Source organism: Miniopterus schreibersii (genome assembly GCF_964146895.1).
Source record: "Miniopterus schreibersii genome assembly, chromosome: 8".
NCBI lineage: Eukaryota > Metazoa > Chordata > Mammalia > Chiroptera > Miniopteridae > Miniopterus > Miniopterus schreibersii.
In genome coordinates this window covers 514808-534292 of record NC_138109.1, presented here as the reverse complement: position 1 = coordinate 534292, position 19485 = coordinate 514808, and the positions used below count along the sequence as shown (strand labels likewise).

The following is a 19485-nucleotide window of genomic DNA, read 5'->3' as shown; positions in this document are numbered from 1 at the left end:
GAGGGAGGCAGATAGGTATCTGTGGTCAGTGTGTAGGAGCACATGCGGTCTGCTGACCAAAGCAGGTCTGGGCAGGTGCCGGAATGCTTGCTGGTATCCAGGGCTTCGGGGACCCAGGCTGAGCCTTGTTTCCTCCAGCAGAGCACCCGCTTTGAGAGCAGGAGCCAGACCCAGCTGGCCCGAGTCTGGAGCAAGGGGGCTTGCTCCCAGGTGGGCATGAGCACTGCCTCCACGGTCACTCTTCACAAAGGCTGTTGACCTCCGACCTCTGGGCCGTGACCTTCCAGGCACAGGGAGCCCGTCACCGGGGGTGGGGCCACAGGGGCTCCCCCAGGCCCTGGACAAGCAGCCCCTCCTGATGACCGAGGCGGCATGTCTGCCAACGCCAGTCTCGGTCTCGCTCTGTCCGTACATGGTCCACGGCGCGCCCACCCTCCGGACAGCCCAGGTGAAGCCCAGGCCAGCTGTTCCCTGTGCCCAAGTGCCGGCATCGCTGCTGCGCCCCGGGCCCTTACTAAGCGAAACGAGGGCGGACGACGCCCGCAGCACCGGGCAGCGGCTCGGACGCCCCGCCGCTTGGAACGCGAGCTCTTTACTTCGGTTTTCCCTTTAATGCTTCCTGGCCGCTGGTCGCCTCGGGCACCGAGACCGTGGGGACAGACGCCACGGCGAGAGGGACCCCGCTGGGCCGGGCCCGCGGCCCCTCGGGCGTGGAGGCGGGAGCCCCGCGGGCTGGCCGGACCCCGCGGGCGGGCGGGCGGGCTGCGCCGTGGGGCGGGGACCACGGGCCCGGGCGCGGCGGGCGGCGCCGGGCGGAAGCGGACGGCGGACGGCGGCCGGCTTCCGGTGGGCCGCTTCCGGCCGGAAGAGCGCGCTCCCGCCGCGGGCCCCGCCCCCAGGCCTCGCCCGCAGTCCCTCCCGAGGCAGCGGCCGCGGACCCACCCGGGCCCTCGGCGCCCCGCCCGGCGCCCGCGCCTTGCATGCCGCGCGCCCGTGAGGCCCCGGCGCGGGGCCCGGGCCACCCCTCAGGGAGGCGCAGCGCCAGCCGCGGGACGCGCTCCTCGCGGGCCCCGCCCCACGGCCCCGCCCCCAGCCCGCGGGCCCCGAGGGCTCCCCGTGGGCGACAGCGAGCGGTCGGGCCGCCGTCGGAGCCCGCAGGCCGAGGCCCGGCGCCGCCGGTGGGTGCCGCGCCCCTCCCCCTTCACGCGCGCTCGGGGCGGGCACGTCCTCCCGCGGGGGGGCCTCGGGCGCGCTTTCCGGGTCGATGGCGCCTCCGGGCCGCGGGGAGGCCGCTCGGGTCCCCGGAAGGCTCCCCGGCCCAACGGCCCCCGCGCCGGGAGCAGGGCCCGCGCCGCCTGCCGTCTGGGCCGCGCCCCCACGGGTGGGTGGCGGGCGCCGCGGGAGACGCGGGGCCAAGCGAACGGCCACGGTCTCTCCGGTGCGCCCGCCGTCCCGGCACCGAAACCAGCGCGCTGGCCGGTTCCCGCCGCCGCGCCCCAGGGTCCCGACCCCTCGGCCTCCATGCCCGGCCTTCGTCCCGCCCCGGCCCCCGGCCCCTGGCCCCCGGTCCGCTGGACGCCGGGCTTCGGCTGCGGAGGGCGCGCCGCGGGCCTGGGTGCTGCGGGACCCCGCCCCTCCCCCGCCAGCTCCGTCTCCCGGGGGCGCGGGTGGGCGGGTCCCGGCCTCGGGGGCTGTTGCGTGTGGAGCGCGGGCCCCGAGCGGCCCTAGGTCGGGGCGGCCTCTCCCTCCGCTCCGGGGCCGACGGGCCGGACCGCCCGCGAGCTCGCCGCCGCCGGGGCTGTGTCCGGGCGGGGTTTTCGGAAACGGAGAGGTCAGGCCGACCCCGGCCGAGCGCCGGCTCTGGCGGCCGAGGCTTCTAAGTGGGGTCGGGCCCGAGGCTGCCCCTGCGTCCCGGCCGTCGGCGTCTCGTCTTGAACTCGCCGGGCGCGGGCTCTGGAGCCCGGGGTTCTGCGCGCGCCGCTGGCCGCTGCTCCGGAGAGTCCGGTCGTGGCCAGAGGCAGGTCTCCCCAGCGGCCGCCTGAGCGTTTCGGGCGGCGTGCAGGCCGGCAGTGGCCTCTTCGCGTCCGCGCGGAAACGGCCTTGGAGAGGGTTCGCCTTAGGGAAGCCGAGGCTCAGCGCGGACCTTGGGAACTGGCGGGACGCGGAAAACCCGCAGGGAGAGCGCGCCCCCCGAGCCGCCCGCGCGCTGCTCCCGTCGGGGCGCGTGGGGCCGAGTTCCCGCAGCTCCGCGCTGAGCCTGTGGCCCGCGCTTTTGCCAAAACCTGCGGGGCTGCGGCCCGTCCCCGTCCCCGCCAGGCCCTGCCGCTGGCCCCCGCTGGACAGCCGCGCAGGCCGGCCTCGGGCTGTTCTGTAGGGTGAGCCCCAGGGGCTGTTACGTCTGTGGGCCTTTAATACTCTCTATCTAGAACGCCCGGCAGGCAGGTGGAGTCAGTGCACATCCCTCACCTGGCGTTTGAGGACCTCTTTTTGAAAACAGTTGGATTTATTGGGGTGACATTGGTGAATAAAACTGTGCAGGTTCCTGCCCCGCCCGGCCTCGCGGAGCGGAGGAGCATCCACCTAGGGCCCAGGAGATCGCGGTTGATTCCCCGCCGGGCCGATCGGTGACTCTCATCACTGTTTCTCTCTCCCTGCCTCTCTCTGAAATCAATAAAGATACATTTTTTAAAAACTATATAGGTTTCAGGGGTACAATGCTATAATACATCATCTATACCGAGTAAATCTTGAGCCTCGTTTCTAGAATGGATTTTTTTTTAATATATCTTTATTGATTTCAGAGAGAGGCAGGGAGAGAGAAACATCAATGATGAGAGTCATTGATCAGCTGCCTCCCGCACGCCCCCCACCAGGGATCCAGCCGGCAACCCTGGCATGTGCCCTGACCGGGAATCAAACCAAGGTCTCCTGGATCCCACGTCAATGCTCAACCACTAAGCCACGCTGGCTGGGCTAGAACAGGGGTTCTTAACCTCGGGCCATTGGGTCCTAGAATTTAGGGGTCTGTGAAATTAGACGGGGGAAAATTGCCATCTTTATTTTTGTTGAACTGGTTCCAGCTGAACTTTCCTTTGGTGGTAGTTGTATCAGGATGGGACTAGCAGCACCCAGGCTTTGTGTTGGTGTTGGCGCCCAGGCACCTTCCCAGCTGGTCCCCAGCCCCTCCCTGCAAGGCTTAGTGGAGGCTGGGCCCTGTGGAGGCCACGATATTTGATATTGGGTGCAGCACTTAAATGTCGTAAAGATGTCACCTTTCAGTAGACCTGGTTTCATTTTTCAGTCCTACGTGTGCACATTCTTGTGAGGCAAGGTCCAGGCAGGAGAAAGGCTCAGAGCCACGCCCAGCCTAGCAAAGGCCGCTCACTAGCCACCTACTCCAAGCTGAGAGGAAAAGCTTGCGGTTCAGTTATTGTCTGAGAGGGAGGGAATTCAGACCTTTGTCACCAGGGACCTGGGAGGTAGCCAGCACTCCATGTGCCCCATATCCAGCCCACACTGCCCCGTTTCCAGGCAGACTCGGGTAAGAGCAGCTGTTAGCTCGTGAAGTCACTTTTTCCTTGTCATGAGGGCCACTTACCTTCATTCTTTGCAGGACAGGAATTGTTTCTCACCCAAAGAAGCCTGAGTCACATGGGCTGAGAAAGCAGTGGCTGTGGGAACACACGAGCTGGAGTCCAGGAAGGCGGCTGTGATTCGGGCCAGGACCTCGGTGAGTAGGACTCTCAGCTCAGGACCACCTGACCCCCATCTCCTTCCAGCTTTCAAGTGTGATGCCCGGCGCAGCCCCTGAGGGTCTTGGTTGCATCCCAGAGTGCCCGCTGTTTAAGTCTGCTGAGGTTTCAACTTCAGGCTAGTTACCAGGTGTGGGTTTCATGTGAGCTGCCATCATCCGTGTTGAGAGGACCCTCCTCTGTGGTGCTGAGCTCTGTGTATTCCTGTACGGTCCTTGTTTTTACTGCCCTCCTGTATTGTGTTGTGTGAAAACCCCATCGTTGATATGCTCACCCTGCTGCGGGCAGACAGCTGGGTCCCCTGGGTGTGGTGAGGAGCAAGCCTCCACGGTGCCCCTGTGCAGAAATCCCGCCCTCCAGCCAGGATTGCTGGTTTGTAAGGATCTGCAGATGTTTGCTCTTAATTGATCTTGAATATCTAATTCTTTTTTTTTTTAATGTATTGATGAGAGAGAGAGAGAGAGACATAGATTCACTTATTCATGCATTCACTGGTTGATTCTTACACGTGCCCTGACGGGGGATCGAACCCACAACCTTCCCGTATTGGGATGGTGCTCTAACCAGCTGAGCTACCTGGCCAGGGCCACACCCCCGTCTGGTGCTTATTGGCCATTTAGAGATCCTCTTCTGGGACACGTGTTTTTGCCCATATTTCCCATGGAGTTGTAGGAATGGTTTATATATTCTGGATATTAATCCTGCGTAACGTTGTAACTGTCTTCTCCCAGGTTGTCACTTGTCACTTGAGTTTGTGAAACATTTTGATGAAACGAAAGGTCTTAATTTGGCCACTGTGGTCTGTTTTGTTCATGTTTGCTTGTATGGGCAACGCTCTTTGGGTTTGGACTACAGTGTTCCTACCATGGGACCAGAAAGACATTCTCTTCCTTTTCCCTAATCGTGAGGTTTCACACAAGAGCACCCCCTGAGGCTCTTTCTCCACCCCTTGTGTCTCCCATGGGTGACAGCAGCACCTTTCTCAGAGGGTTTGGTGGGGTGTGTTGAGCTGATGGTAACTGCTCTGTGGCAGTTACTAATTTTTACTGTTTGTCTGGAATTGTGAGGTGAGGGTCCAGTTCCCTCTTCCTGGTTTGGGTAACTGCTCTCCAAGTGTCAGAGGCGTCCTTTCCCGGTGATTCACAACGCGACTGTCGTGTACCAGCATTCTCTATGCGTAGACCTGTTTCTGGGCCCCGTATTCTTCTGTAAATATTTTTATTTATTTTTTTTAGAGAGAGGGTGGGAGAGGGGGAGAGAGTCACATTCATCGGCTGCCTCTTGTACACCCCCTACCTGGGATCCAGCCGCAACTCGGGCATGTGCCCTGACCAGGAACCGAACCGGTGACCTTTCAGTGCACAGGGTGATGCTCAACCAGAGCCACACAGGCCACAGCCTGGTAGTCTCTATTTTGTCTGTCTCTACACCAATATATCACATGACCTGAAAGTCCAAGTCACAGCTCTCGATGGGGAAGCCTCTCCCTCGCCTTCTCCCCGTCTCTACCCTTTGTAATCCCTGGGTAACCTGAGTGCACCTGATAGGGATGTACTTTGAGACTAAATATCTTATTTATCAGCTTCTACGTGGTAGTCTCAGCACATGTTGGTGATTCTTGCCTGAGTACATTGTTAGCAGGGTTATTGGGACAGCTGCCAACAGTGATTTCCTAATCCCCTCGGGCTTTTACGTCGATGGTTCTGTGCTGTGAGGAAGAGCTTTCTCTTCCATCCACTGACACACCACTGTGGCCCTGCAGGGTTGGCCCTTATTTCATTCAGTGGGTCTAACTCCTTACTGTCATGTTTGCTCTCCTCCTGCCCCTGAGCTGTGCTGGAGGACAGTCCCTCACAGGTGCCCCTGACCTTTCACATGTACCCTACCTTTTTTTCTTTCCAGGCCCCTCAGGCCCCAGCCCTGGAATTGGCCATTTCTTGGCGGAGGCTCGGCCCTTCCAGTGGAGAGAAACGTAGAAACTGGGGTCAGGACAGTGGGGTGCTTGCTGCCATCGGGTGTTATTGCCTCCAGGCTCTCTCCGTGGGCAGAGCTGTAAAACAGACATGGAAATAGATGTGTTGTGCACAGGTGCATATACACATGTACACCCCTGTCTACCTACCCATCCATCTTTCCATCCATCCATTCACCGTCCATCCGTCCATCCGTCCATCCATCTGTCCAACTGTGAGTTTTTCCCTGGCCAGTATGGCTCAGTTGGTTGAAGCATAGTCCCACAGACCAAAAGATTGCGGGTTCGACTCCTGGTCAGGGCACATACCTAGGTTGCAGGTTTGATCCGTCAGGGTAGGTGCTGCTAGCAGCCGATTGATGTTTCTCTCTCACATTGATGTTTCTCTCTCTCTTTCTCTGAAAAGCAATAAGCCAGTACATTTAAACAAAACAAAACCCCATGAGTTCTGATACCTCCGTTCAGCCCAACAACACAGGATTCGTTCTGTGTAGATTATCTACAGTCTGTTTACTTACTTGCTCAATCCAGAATTCCCAGCCTGTGACTCGGCAAGAAAAGCCTCCCATTTAGAGGTCGGTGTTTGCTCAGAGGTCGTTCTGTCTTCAAGCTGAACGCCTGGCTCCGTCCTGTGCTCAGAAGTTTCCTGGGCTGGTTCCTTCCCTCCTCTGTTCGGTGTTACCGTGCTAGCCACTGGATTTGTGGTTTGCTTCATGTATTTGTTTTGGTTCACGTGTTGCATTTTGGAGATTTTTGTTTCCAGAGATTTTATCATTTTTTAAGCATGTGGAATATCATCTCTGCCTAAAAGCCCCATTTGAGAGCCATCCCCTCCCCCTCCTGCCCCCCTTGCTAACCCGCCTCACCAGTCCTGCCCTGTTTTTCTCAGTGTATCTCTAACGCTGCTGACTGGGGGAGACGTGTCCTTCCTGCCTCACTGCATCGAGCCCACCCTTGGATGTTCTGTGGTTTCATCACAGTGCGTCTCCACGTGGGTTTCTTTTTATTTATTCTGCTCAGGATACGCCGCGATTCCAAAGCTCATGTTTCCCAGCTGTTCTCAAAACGTTGCCTTCTTACCTCTTTAAATAGCTGTCTCTGCCCAGCCAGGCATGGCTCAGTGGTTGAGCGTCGACCTAGGATCGAGGCGATCGGGGTTTGATTCCTGGTCAGGGCACATGCCCAGGTTGTGGGCTCAATCCCCAGGGGGGGCGTGCAGGGGGCAGCCCATCAGTGACTTTCTCTCATCATTGATGTCTCTATCTCTCTCCCTGTCTCTGAAATCAATAAAAACGTATTTTAAGTTGCCTTCCCTGTTTCCCTGCTGGGACTTCCATTCTTTTATTTCCTCCGCAGTTTGGTTTATGTCTCTAACATTTTAATTCCGGTGTCTATGCTGCATTCCAGAGAATTCCCTCAGAGAGTTTTTCAAATGCAAAAACTCTTTATTCAGTTCGGTTTTTTCTATTTAATCCACCAATTGAGTTGTTTATTTAAAACTTTTTATTTTGAGAAACATGAAGCCTTACAGAAGAGTTGCCAAAAGTTTACCTGTGTAGCCGCCTCCCAGCTTCCCCAACGCCAACATCTTTCGTGATCTCATGGCGACCTGAGCTGGGAAATTAAGCAGGTGGAATACTATGAGCTAATCTGCTGGTGCCCCATTCAGGTCCTTGTCCTGGTCTCTGGTCTGTCTGGTCTCTTCCAGCTCGACTCGAGCCACCAGCAGGCTGTGGATTTGTCTGACATTTTCTCGTGATGGCTTCAGATGATGGGGGAAAACCTGACACTTTTCACGTCTCAAGTCTGGCAACTTCTACTTTGATCCTTGGTTAAGGGGTATCTGCCGCTCGAAGGTGGAGTTACGCTTTTCCCCTCTGTACTCGGTAGCATCTCGTAGGGAGGAGGTTTGTGCAGGTGCATCGCTGGCTTGTCTCAGCAATTTCATCAAGTTGCTGTTTCATCTCTAGATGCCCACCTTTGTCCCTGTCGTTCCTGTGTCTCCTCTGCCCGACCGTCCTGTCCACCTCAGAGCTTTGGGACTTGCAGCCCTTGGCTCTGCCTGTCCCTCCTGGGAGCTGCCAGGCGGCTTCTTCCCCCGCTGGCCGCCTCTCGGTGGGGTGACCTGTGATCTCTGATCCTTGTCTCTGAGTCTTCATCTGCAAAGGCCCCCGGGCCTGAACTGTGCCAGCTCTCCTGAGCATGTGGGGTGGTGCGTGGGTGGCCAGGGCGGGGCCTCTGCTGGGGCCACTTCAGCCTCTGTGGGGTGTGGCCCGAAGCCGCCCAGCACCTCGAGCTCCTCCATGTCTGTTCCCACCCCTTCTGCCCTCGGGGTGAAGCCTGAGGCCCCTGATGAGCCCATGGTTCATTTCCAAGGGCCATTTCTGCGCAGCAGGCGTAGGACAGTAGCAAGTGCCGTGACAGGGTCCCGGAAGAGAGCGACCTGGTGCTGTTGGGGCCTTGAAATGAGGACTTGGCCTGATGGGAGGTTCTCCTCTCTTTTTAAATCCGCACTGAGGATATTTTCTCTATTGCTTTTCAGAGAGAGTGGGAGAGAGAGAGAGAGAGAGAGAGAGAGAGAGAGAAAGAGACACATTGATTGGTTGCCTCTGAACCGGGGGATCAAGCCTGCAACCGAGGTATGCGCCCTTGGCTGGATTCAAACCCAGGACCCTTCAGTCTGCAGGCTGACGCTCTGACCACTGAGCCAAACTAGCCAGGGCCACATTTACATTTTAAATTAGTGATGAAACTTAGGGATGTTAAACATCACCTGAGTAACGTGTTCGCTTTCCTTACCCTTTCAGCCACGCTCCCGCCCTTTGCCGGTGGCATGTGGAGGTCCTTGTGGCCAAAATAAGGACGTGCCGGCTGGAACATCATGTCGGTGCCCGCAAAACCCCCGGTTCCAGCGGAGCTGGCTCTGGGCCCTGAGGAGACGCCCCAGGGAAAGCTGCCCCTCGGCTGGGGCTCTCTATTCGGCCACCGAAGTGAGAAGATCGTCCTCACCAAGAGCGACAGAGCCCCTGAGGAGGGGGTGCTCACCGTCACCATCACCGAGACCACCGTCATCGAGTCGGACCTGGGCGTGTGGAGCTCGCGGGCCCTGCTCTACCTCACGCTCTGGTTCTTCCTCAGCTTCTGCACCCTTTTCCTCAACAAGTACATCCTGTCCCTGCTGGAGGGCGAGCCCAGCACGCTGGGTGAGCGGCCACACCTGCACCGGGTGGGTGGGCGGGCGGGTGGCCCCGGCCCCTGAACGCCTCTCCCGCTCCATGACCCCATCTCGCCTCAGGCGCTGTGCAGATGCTGTCCACTACCTGCATCGGGTGCTTGAAAATATTCGTCCCCTGCTGTTTGTATCAGCACAAAGCCCGGCTCTCGTACCCACCCAACTTCATCATGACCATGCTGTTCGTGGGCCTCATGAGGTGAGGGGCCTGGTGTTCGGTTGTGGGTCTGAGTTCGTTACACACGTTACTTAAAATACCTTTTCTGTCGCCTGAGAGTGAGCAGTAGGCTGACGGACGCCATTGTTAGGTGATCAATTGTGAGTTTTCAACACAAACTCTAAAGGCTACATTTTAGGACAACAGATGTACCTGGTTTTGTGGATCTTAATGCCACATACGACTGATCAGATTCTTTCTGGAACAGCCATGGAACTAATTTAGTGACTCAGTAACGGTCTGAGAGTACTGTGCTTCCTGGGGCTCACGCTCTGGCCACACTGGAGCCTCCGATGTCTTTGCCTGAGGGGCCAGACCCAACACGGCACAGAAAGTGGGGAGTCAGGTGTGTGGCCACCTGGCCGACTCCTTGGAGAGTCCGGTGAGAGCTGCAAATGGGCTGATATATCCTGATGATACTTCCGGCTCATTTTCAGGTTTGCGACTGTGGTCCTGGGTCTGGTCAGCCTGAAAAATGTGGCGGTTTCCTTTGCTGAGACAGTGAAGAGCTCAGCCCCCATTTTCACTGTGATTATGTCCCGGATGATCCTGGGGGAGTACACAGGTGAGCCATCTTCCTCCGGGTCCGCAGCTCACCGGCCCCACCCTGCCTGCCCTTCACCTGGCTGGTCTCCCCTGTCCAGAAACCTGGTGAGCCCCCTACCCCTGACCACCCTTTCTCTGCCCCGCCCTGCACCCAGCTGGATTGCTGGATGCCTGGCACTGGGGCTCCCTCTCACTTCACGGGGGTGTTTCACCTCCACCCTGCCGGCTGTTTGCACATGCAGAGGTCATGGGGTAGGGAAAGCGCAACAAGCAGGTAACCTCGGCGCCATCACTCGTCCCAGGAGGGTAGACGGCCTTCTGCCCTGCGAAGTGCCTTGCACCCTGCGAGGTGGTGCAGCTGGGAAGCTTGGAGCTCGCCCTCACCCATGGAGCCCCGCCCCTGGGTCCTTCCCCGCCCACCGGTTGCTTCCCACTGCCCTTTGCCCTCCCCAAGGTCCAGCAAATTGACTTGTGTCCACATATCCCACCTCTAACGACAGGCAGTCTGCCTCCAACCACACGTCACACACGGGCCCCTGTTCCCAACCATCCCTTTAGAAAGCAGCCTCCACCCTGGTTCCAGGGAAACAGGCCAAGCACAGGAAACGCATAGGACGCACACAGTTACCTTCTATCTAAGAGGCTTTAACACAGGAACACGTGTTTAATGCTGAAGATGCAAGATCTTAAAATAAGGCAAGTGTCTGCCTCGGGGGCGGGAAGAGCCACCAAAGGGACACGGACAGCTGGATGCCCTGCCATTGGGCTTTCCTGATGGTAAAACTGTCAAACCAAGGTGGAGCCTGGCTGCTCAGCCCCAGAAAAAGACTTACTTCCAGGGACTGAGACTCCGTGATCCGGCTTCCTTCTTGGGGAACGGGCTCGTCACAAACCAGCTGCCTTGTTGAGCACAGTGGAAAAATCTAGATGGAATTTAGGAAAAGGACCTCTGTCAGGAGGCATTGGAGAATAGCTGAAGTACCGGGACCTGAGGGGCCAGGGCCTCAGCGCCCAGGGCATCCACAGAAGAGGCGGGGAGAGGCCTTGGGGTGAAGGCGTCTGCCCCAGGCCTGCACCCAGAACAGGTCCTTCCAGGAGGAGGGAGCCATGTACAGGGCCCCGTGGCCTCGAGTTTTCATGCGTATTATCTGTCATGCAGCAGGATCCCCAGGCGGAGCAGAGGCCAAGACGAATGGTGGGAACTGAGGGCAGAGGCAGGTCCCCTCCCCACCGTCCCCTCCTTGAGCTCCTGGCCTGGGCACCTCGAGGGGCCCGTGGCTTTGCCAGCTGACTGACCGCTTCCTGAAATCCTGAGTTGTGCTCCGGGCCGAGGACATTGCCAGGAGGTCGACGCAGGTCATCTGAGGGCTGTGCTTCGCTTCCTTTCTGTGGGACATGAAGGGCATGTGCTCTTACTCTTGCTGAACCTCAGAGCAAACCGGTGCTGCCCCCGGAGTCCGAGCAGAGGCACCAGCGCCCTTTCCCGAGACTGTCGTCCTGTGAGGGACTTGTTACCTTTCACGTCCAGGTGTTCTGGATTCATAATGAAACAGGAATGAACTCCGCCTGGTTCACACAGGGGCCTCGAGTCACATCGCCCGCCCCCCAGTTTTCCCTTTTAATAGAATTACCTGGAACCTGTCTCACTCGCGTTCTGTTTGCAAGTGAGAACTTGTAGAGCCCTGGGGGTCGCCTTGGCCCAGCAGAGACCACTGTGGGGGGCTCTCATTCCTCTGCCTCCCTCCAGCACAGGCCTGACAGTCGTCGGTTCTGGGTTAAGGTGGAAGCCCACCCTCTCCTGAGATGGAGAAAGCAGCCGTGGCTCCGAGACCAGCGTCTGCACTGCACAGACTGGTCACAGCCAGGCTCCTGTCTGTTCCTTCTTCCCAGGGTTACTGGTTAACCTCTCCCTTGTCCCTGTCATGGGAGGCCTGGCGCTGTGCACAGCCACCGAGATGAGCTTCAATGTCCTGGGCTTTTCAGCCGCTTTGTCCACCAACATCATGGATTGGTGAGTGCAGGGAGCGAGGGCATGGGGTGTGCTCTGGGGGCCCCGCTCGCTGTTCCTCGTCTGGGCGGTGGGTGCTTCCGTCCAGAGCGACGCAGCCCTGGCCAGCGTGGCTCAGTGGTCGGAGTGCTGGCCTGTGAACCGAAGGGTCACAGGTTGAACCCCTGACTCCTGTTGGGATTCATGCAGGAGGCAACCCGTAGATGTGTCTCTCACATCCGTCTCTCCCCCCTTCCTCTCTCTCCAAAAAGCAATGGAAAAAATATCGAGAGAGGATTTTAAAAAAATCATAGGGTGCTGCACACACCTCATCTGCTTGAGGTTCTAGGCCAACGTTCTGTATCAACAGGTAACCTCTTCTCTTTTCTGTTCCAGTTTGCAAAATGTTTTTTCGAAAAAGCTCCTCAGCGGAGACAAGTACAGGTTCTCGTGAGTATTGGCTTCCGGGGCCGGGGCCGGGGCCTGACGCCTCCCGTTGGTGTAGGTGCCCTTAGACGTCCCTGTGGAAATGTGGGGGAGCCCCCTTAGGCCTGCAGAGCCACCTGGAGGGCCGCCCTTTGCTCGCGTGGCCGTGCGGGTGGGCTTGGCGCTCAGCTCTCCTTGTCACCAGGGGGTCAGGGCGCGGGCTCAGGCGCATGCCATCCACAGGGCTGCCGAGCTGCAGTTCTACACGAGCGCCGCGGCCGTGGCCATGCTGGTTCCCGCCTGGGTTTTCTTCTTGGTGAGTTTCGGGGCAGACGCCCCTGGCTCCTGGCTGCCTTTGTCTTTAGCCTCTGGTAGCAGAGCGAGTTAACGTCCGGTCATGTGGGTGGCTTGCTCTCCTGCTTTGCTGGATTGCACAGTGTCCACGATGTGCCCTGAGGGGAAGGGACAGAAAGTGGACAGCAGGCGGGGTGCAGGTCTCTGAGGCCCGTCTGTAGCTGTGGGAGTTTCCTGTGAGGGTTTTTCGTCTTATTTATTTTGTTTCAAAATAACACGTGCCCACCCAGCCTCAGTGGTTGAGGCTCAGTGGTTGAATGTTGGTCACAGTTCAGTTGACTCTCTCTTAACATTGATGTTTCTATCTCTCTCTTCCTCTCCCTTCTGCTCTCTGAAATCAATTAAAAAAACATTAAAGTAAAAATAACACGTGCCTACTACAGAAGAGTCAGGGGCAGAAGGATAGCAAACGAGAGCAGGTGTGCCCGGCCCCTTGGCCCTCTCCTGCAGGAGCCCCTCCCGGATGTCTTGGTGGCTAGAAGGACACACGTGTGAAGCATGATTCTGTTACGCCTAGAAACGTGTGCACACCTGTGCAGACCTCTTTTTTTAAAAAAGTTGACCTGAGTGGAAGGGGGGGGAGAGAAACATCCATGTGAGAGCAGAACATTGATCAGCTGCCTCCTGCACGCCCCTTACTGGGGATCAAGCCCGAAACCCGGGCATGTGCCCTGACTGGAAACCAAACTGGCGACCTTTCGGTGCCCAGGACGATTGATACCCAACCAACCGAGCCACACCAGCCAGTTTAAATTTTTGAGGAGCAGTGAAACTGTTTTCCAAAGCAGCCGCACCACTTTACATCCCCACCAGCAGTGCAAAAGGGTTCCAGCTTCTCCACGTCCTCGCCAACACGTGTTTTCTGTTTTTGTTGTTGTTGTTTTGATAGTGGCCGTTCTAGTGGGTGTGAGGTGGTGCCTCACTGTGGCTCAAGTGGCGTTTCCTTGGTGACCAGTGATGCTGAGCTTCCTGTTACCGTCCGTGTTTAAAACCTGGATCAGTGGTGTCTAGTTGCCACCCTAGAAGGCTGTTCTCGGAGCATCCTCAGTGTCAGCTCGTTGGCCCTGGTCACTGGGCACATGTCCCACTGTCCTCCTGGGGTGACCAGCACAGGCCAGCCGGCATCAGTGCTGTTTCTGCTCTGCACGCAGGACTTGCCGGTGATCGGGAGGAGCGGGAGGAGCTTCAGCTACACCCAGGACGTGGTGCTGCTGCTGCTGATGGACGGTGTCCTGTTCCACCTGCAGAGCATCACCGCCTACGCCCTGATGGGCAGGATTTCCCCTGTGACCTTCAGGTAAGGCAGCGTCCCCAGGGACCAGGCTCGTCTGGTGGTTTGTGGAGAAGCCTTGAGATCTTGTATTTTTTTTAGTTATTTATTGTTTTATTATTTTTAAAAATATGTCTTTATTGATCTCAGAGAGAGGAAGGGAGAGGGAGAGAGAGAGAAACATCAATGATGAGAGTCATTCATCAGCTGCCTCCTGCGTGCCCCCTGCTGGGGGTCGAGCCCGAAACCTGGGCCTGTGCCCTGACCGGGAATCGAACGTTGACCTGGTTCATAGGTCGATGCTCAACTGCTCAGCCATGCTGGCCGGGCTCTGTCCCACATTCTTGTTTACATTCGGGGCAAAAAGTAATTTCCAAATATTCCTGAAACTTGGTGTTTTGATGATCATTAGTGATGGTTCAAAAAAAGGCAAAAACCAAAAAACCAGTTCTTAAAGAAAAGAGGTGTTTTTGGTTTATTCATATGATAAAAGCAGTACTTTTACACAAAGTTTGGGAAAGGCAGGAAAGTAGGAAGCATAAAGTTTAAACTTTCTGTAGTGTTTTGTGTATCTGATGGTAGCTGGACTTTCACTGTGCTGGCTGCCGTCTGCACTGAACAGCGGCCGGGGCCTGTGTCCTCTCAGTGCCGGGACGGTGCTGTGCATTGAGGGACGGTGTCTCCTTTAGAGGGCAACCTGAAGTGACTAATGTTTGTAATTAGAATTCTTCCAACCAAAAAAGGAAGCAGCCCAGCCAGCGTGGCTCAGCAGGTCGAGGTTCGATTCCCAGTCAGGGCACATGCTTGGGGTTTCGGGCTCGATCCCCGGGGGGGTGGGGCACGCAGGAGGCAGCCGGTCAATGACTCTCTCATCATTGATGTTTCTATTTCTCCCTCTCTCCCTTCCTCTCTCTGAAATCAATAAAAAATATATTTAAAAATAAATAAAAGGCAGCAAATAGGCAGAGTGTTCATTGTTGTTCTCCATTTGACACCTTTCCTGATAGAGGGAAAGGAGAGAGTTAGTGAGAGACCTTAGAGCTCCAGCCACCCAGCCCTGCCCAGCCCCTCCCAGAGCTCCACTGCCACAGGCTGTGGACTTGCAGGCCATGGGGCTGGTCTTGGGACTGGACATGGACCTGCATCCAGTGGTCACCCCCCCTCTGTCTCACAGTGTCGCCAGCACCGTGAAGCACGCCCTGTCCATTTGGCTCAGTATTATAGTTTTCGGGAACAAGATCACCAGCCTTTCAGCCGTGGGCACCGTCCTGGTGATGGCTGGGGTCCTGCTCTACAACAAAGCCAAGCAGCATCAGCGGGATGCCATGCAGAGCCTGGCCTCGGCCACCAGCCGGACCCCGGAGGATGGTGCGGAGCCGCTGGTCCCCAAGGACCCCAGGCCGCACCACTGAGCTCGGGGCCCTTGGCCGGTATCAGGGCCCTGAGGCATGCACACTGCTGTCCTCCTGCCCATCGTGGTCTCCCGCCCTCCGCTGCCTGCACGCCCACCCCCATGGGCAGCTGGGGTGGGAAAGTGGCAAGTGCAGCTGCTCCTGCCCCTCTCTGGGGTTTTCAGTCCAAACCAGCAGGAACTCGAATGGGGACCCCAGACGCTGGCTTCCTGGGGGGTGACCAGAGTCAGCTGCTGCTGAGCCATTGCCACATAATGTGAAAACTGCCTCCTGCTCCCCCCAACTCGACACGGGAGGGGTCGGGACCCTCCAGCCTCTGCATGACCGTCGCCAAGCGCTGGGCACGCAGGTCCCACTGCAGGTAGGCCCAGCCCTGATTCTCTGTGGGTGACATCCATGGGGAAAACTGTGAAGCCAGAGCTGGGTCCAGGTGCCAATGTGAGCCGCTTCCTGCTCGGTGCTGATGGAGAGAACTCATCTGCCCCACACCAGCCATCAGGCCACCGAAGCCTGTCCTGCCCCTCAGCCATCTGGGGAGACCTCTGCCAGGACAGAAGGCTAGGGCAGTCGGAGACCATGGAGCCCGGCAGAGTGGGGAGGGAACACACATGGTGCAGAAACAAGGGACCCCTGCTGCTGACGGCCCGGAGCTGGGCCCTACCTTCCTGCCCATACCGAGGTGTCCTCCCCTCCTTGGAGGCCCTGGCATCTGGCACCACTTAGGGAAAGGTCACCCAAGGAGGGGCTGGGCCACACTCCCTTCAGCATCTGTGCCAGACCAGGCCCCCTGCCTGCCGATGGTCCCCCACCTGTGGTGACTTCCCGCTCTGGAGGTTGGGGATGGACATCTGTAGTGTTGGACTCTGGGAGGGAGATTTGGCGTCCCCTGCTGTTCTTGGCGGCTGCTCTGCAGGGTCCCTGCTGGTGCCCCGTCCCCACGCAGCTGGTTCCTCCCAAATGGGGGAGCAGGGGAAGGGGTGGGAAGGAGTTTTGGTGTTTACAGTTTTTGTTACACTGTATTTAAGATGATGTTATAGTTTTATAAGAAGGAAACAGGCACAAGTGGCTTTGGGAACCTGTCGTGCGTGTCGGGTCACCACACTGAACTGCGGCTGGGGTTGGCCTGGCCGTCCCCCCCAGACACTCGGTGTTTGTGCCAAGCTGGGCTGAGACTCCCAACCTGATGGGATTCTGATGGGGATGAGGTCCACCGCCAGCCAGTCTTGGAGGCCCTTCCTCCTCAACTTTGACCAGTATGTACTAAGCCGGGGGGCTCGTCAGAAGCAGCCCCACTCAGCAGGTCTGGCCCCCTGACCCCCAGGAGCCTGCCTGTGGGAACTTAGAGAATTACCTGAGAAAAGGAGCTCAAGACTCGTTCCCCGAGTCTCCTTTCCCTCCCTGCTATTAGGTCCTTGTCTCCCACAACCCATCCCCTGGTGTCCCCATTGGCTTCTCAGCTGGAAAATATAAAAATAGCCTCTTCAGAGATCAGACCTCTTGGAAACAGAGCAATAATTATGTCTCATTAAGTTCTGCCTACTTGAAACAGTCTGCCATCGTGAATTAAAATGAGGCCTTTTAAACTGCAGCCAACCTTTTTACGGAGCTGAACTGCGTCCCGGGGACAGGCAGGCGTGTGGTTGCCTGCTTGACAAGCTCTCCTTCACTGTGAGGATGTTCCTCGTGTGACTTCCCCAGGTTTCTGTTCCCCCAAAACACAACTAAGGAGGATTGGTTCGTTGCAGGTGGCTTGGGAGGTGGGATATCGCATTGATCCTTGAGGACCAGAGTGAAAGCACCTCTTCCCCGGGGCTCCTGCCCCGCCCTTGAGAGCACAGCTCTACTCAGCTGCTGACCGTGGGATGTGAACAGAGAAGGGGCACATCTGTGGCCGCCCACGCAGGACTCACATGTTGGCCTTCCCGCAGACTCTGTCATCTGCATGTAGCAGACACGGCTGCCTGTTTCCGAGTATTGTCGTGGATTTCCGGGTCCCACACCCCCTGATGTGCCCCACCCTTCACTCTCACCAGTGGCTTTCAGCAGGTTTTGATTTTCTGAACTTTGGACCACAAACAAAATGAAGAGTTTCCTAAATCATTAGTAAATGAGGCAATTTCCTGTAAAGCTGCTCTTGAGACTTTGCTCATCCCAGGCTGTTGCCACACTGCCCTTGCTTGGGGCTCACATTCCTTCTATTGGACATGTCTCCACCGCTAGTTCTCCTGCTTCCCGGCACTTCCTGCGCCAAGAGCCACAACCACAGCCTTGCTTGGCCTTCTGTTTAGTGACTGTGCAGACGCGATATATTTTAATTAACTTTGTCTAGTTTTTACAGAATGTCCTCACTGAACTGTCTCAGATGCGCATGCACCAGCGATGACCTGGTGTCGGCAGCTACCTCGGGTCACTCCTGTGTCTGTGGTTGTGCCTTTGTGAACAGACACCTGAACCAGGCTCAAGGCTGGTCACCTGCTCACGTCCAGCGATGCTTACACACATACAGGTCTCCGGCTTTCAAACCGTCAACCTCTGAATGGCATGAAAAGCTTGTTTTTAAAGTGCAGTAGTCATTTTTGCACACCCATCATGAAACTCATTTTCCTCAGAAAGCTGAGGACACACTTGCCAGCCCAAAATGTGTCTTTAATTTGAGAGAAAATAAACACGGACAGGAAACAGGAAGAACGTGCTGCACAAAGCATGCCAGCCAGTGGAGCTGTGCGTATGGCCTGCGCACGAAATGCTTTCCCAAAGCCAGCGGCTTTGCCTCCTGCTGTGGACAGTCCAATACCTGGCTTTATACGTCTGTCCAGGTGATGTGCTTCCTTGGGACTGGACAATTTTCACTGTTTCCCTGGACTGGAAAAATTAAACAAGGATGTCATTACAGATAGAAACCCTCTTCTTTGCGTTTGCATTTGACCAACATCTACTGAGGCCTTTATTCTTTCCTAAAATACGCACATACCCTGGCGGGGGCCTCTTCATTTTCTTAGGTTATAAATAAAGTCCCAGTGTCGCCAATGAATCTGCCTGTTTCTCTGTCCTGGCCGAGGAGCCAAGAGCAGATGGGCTCAGCTGCTCACCGGGCAGCCAGAGCATAAAACTGCCAACCTTGCTGGCGCTCATTCTGAGTGATGGCCACTGGACCCATGCCCAGGTGTCCGAATGGGATTACAGACTGTGCTAACTGGCAAAGTCTGTTGTTTCTCTGTTTTGTTTTTTTTTCTTTCCAGTTTTCGTTTGAGGAAAGCTGGCGTCCTGTTCACTGCTGTCTGGGTTGAGTCTGAGCCTGCCTGGGGTGTCGTGGGCCCCATGCTGGGAGGTCCAGTCAGGGTTTTTCCCACACTGGGAAACTTGAGAATTCTATTGAGTAACCGTGTACATCAGGGCCAAATAATCTTTGCTTTCTTGCAAACAGAACTGTGGAGAAGTCCAGGTCCAGGGTGTCCACAGTGCTTTGTATTCCACCTGTTTCAGTATTTATGGGACTAGATCAGTACTTTGTAGAATGTGGTTCTTTTAAAATGTGTCCCTGTTCATTCTGCTGTGGTGATAGGTTTATCCTGTGGGTGCCTCCTGTCCTTTTGTCTAAGTGATGCCACTGTGGACGTCACAATCTATGACTTGTTCTGCAAGAGTAAAATAAATGTTGAGTGCACTTTTCTTCATTGGTTCCTGTGCTACAGAAACGGTCGGGGTTTCTTGCTGTGGGCAGTGGGCCGGGAGTGATCTGTCCCCGAGCACCCAGGAAGCAGGGTAACAGCTACACACACAGTGAACATTTCTACTGAGGGAAACATCCCAGCTTCTGGGGACCATGGTCTGGGCAGGCAGCTCTGCCAGCCAGGATTTTGTTGCGAGTATCACAGATGACCCCGGTTTCCCCGGGAGGGGGAGGGGAAGGGGGCAGGAGACATCCACGTGGGAGCGAAACATGGGTCGGCGCCCCTACACGCCCCTGCCAGGATCCATGCCCAGCCAGCCGAGCCTCGCCGGCCAGGCTGCCTCGCTTTTCACGTGGAGCCCGATTGCTGCGGGTCCGGGTCGGGTGCGGGGGGGGGCACACCGGGCGCGGGCTGCGTGGTGGGCGCACAGGGCACGGGCTGCGGGGGGGGCACACCGGGCGCGGGCTGCGTGGTGGGCGCACAGGGCGCGGGCTGCGGGGGGGGAGGGACGCACCGGGCGCAGACTGCGTGGGGAAGAACCGGGCGCGGCGCGGGCGCTCAGTCCCGTGACGGAGACGTCGAGGGTGCGAGGGCGGGGCCCGGCTACACCCCCAACCAGGGCTGGCTCCGCCCGTGTTTTCGTCGT

General features: G+C 57.2%; 1 protein-coding gene across 4 annotated transcripts; it reads left to right on the top strand.

Moving 5' to 3' along the window:
- The first annotated feature begins 933 nt into the window (after positions 1-933).
- On the top strand, positions 934-18837 carry SLC35E2B (solute carrier family 35 member E2B). Of its 4 annotated transcripts, none has more exons than XM_081143642.1 (10): positions 934-1178; positions 3614-3730; positions 8532-8927; positions 9020-9155; positions 9611-9738; positions 11610-11730; positions 12103-12156; positions 12376-12448; positions 13638-13783; positions 17498-18837. In XM_081143642.1, exons 3-10 carry the CDS (start codon positions 8606-8608, stop codon positions 17736-17738), a joined length of 1221 nt encoding a protein of 406 aa, XP_080999768.1. In that variant the 5' UTR covers positions 934-1178; positions 3614-3730; positions 8532-8605; the 3' UTR covers positions 17739-18837. The 4 variants fall into 4 exon arrangements, with proteins under 4 accessions (XP_080999768.1, XP_080999771.1, XP_080999770.1 ...); XM_081143645.1 differs by having other exon boundaries at positions 16914-18837; XM_081143644.1 differs by having other exon boundaries at positions 14931-18837.
- Positions 18838-19485: the final 648 nt, after the last annotated feature.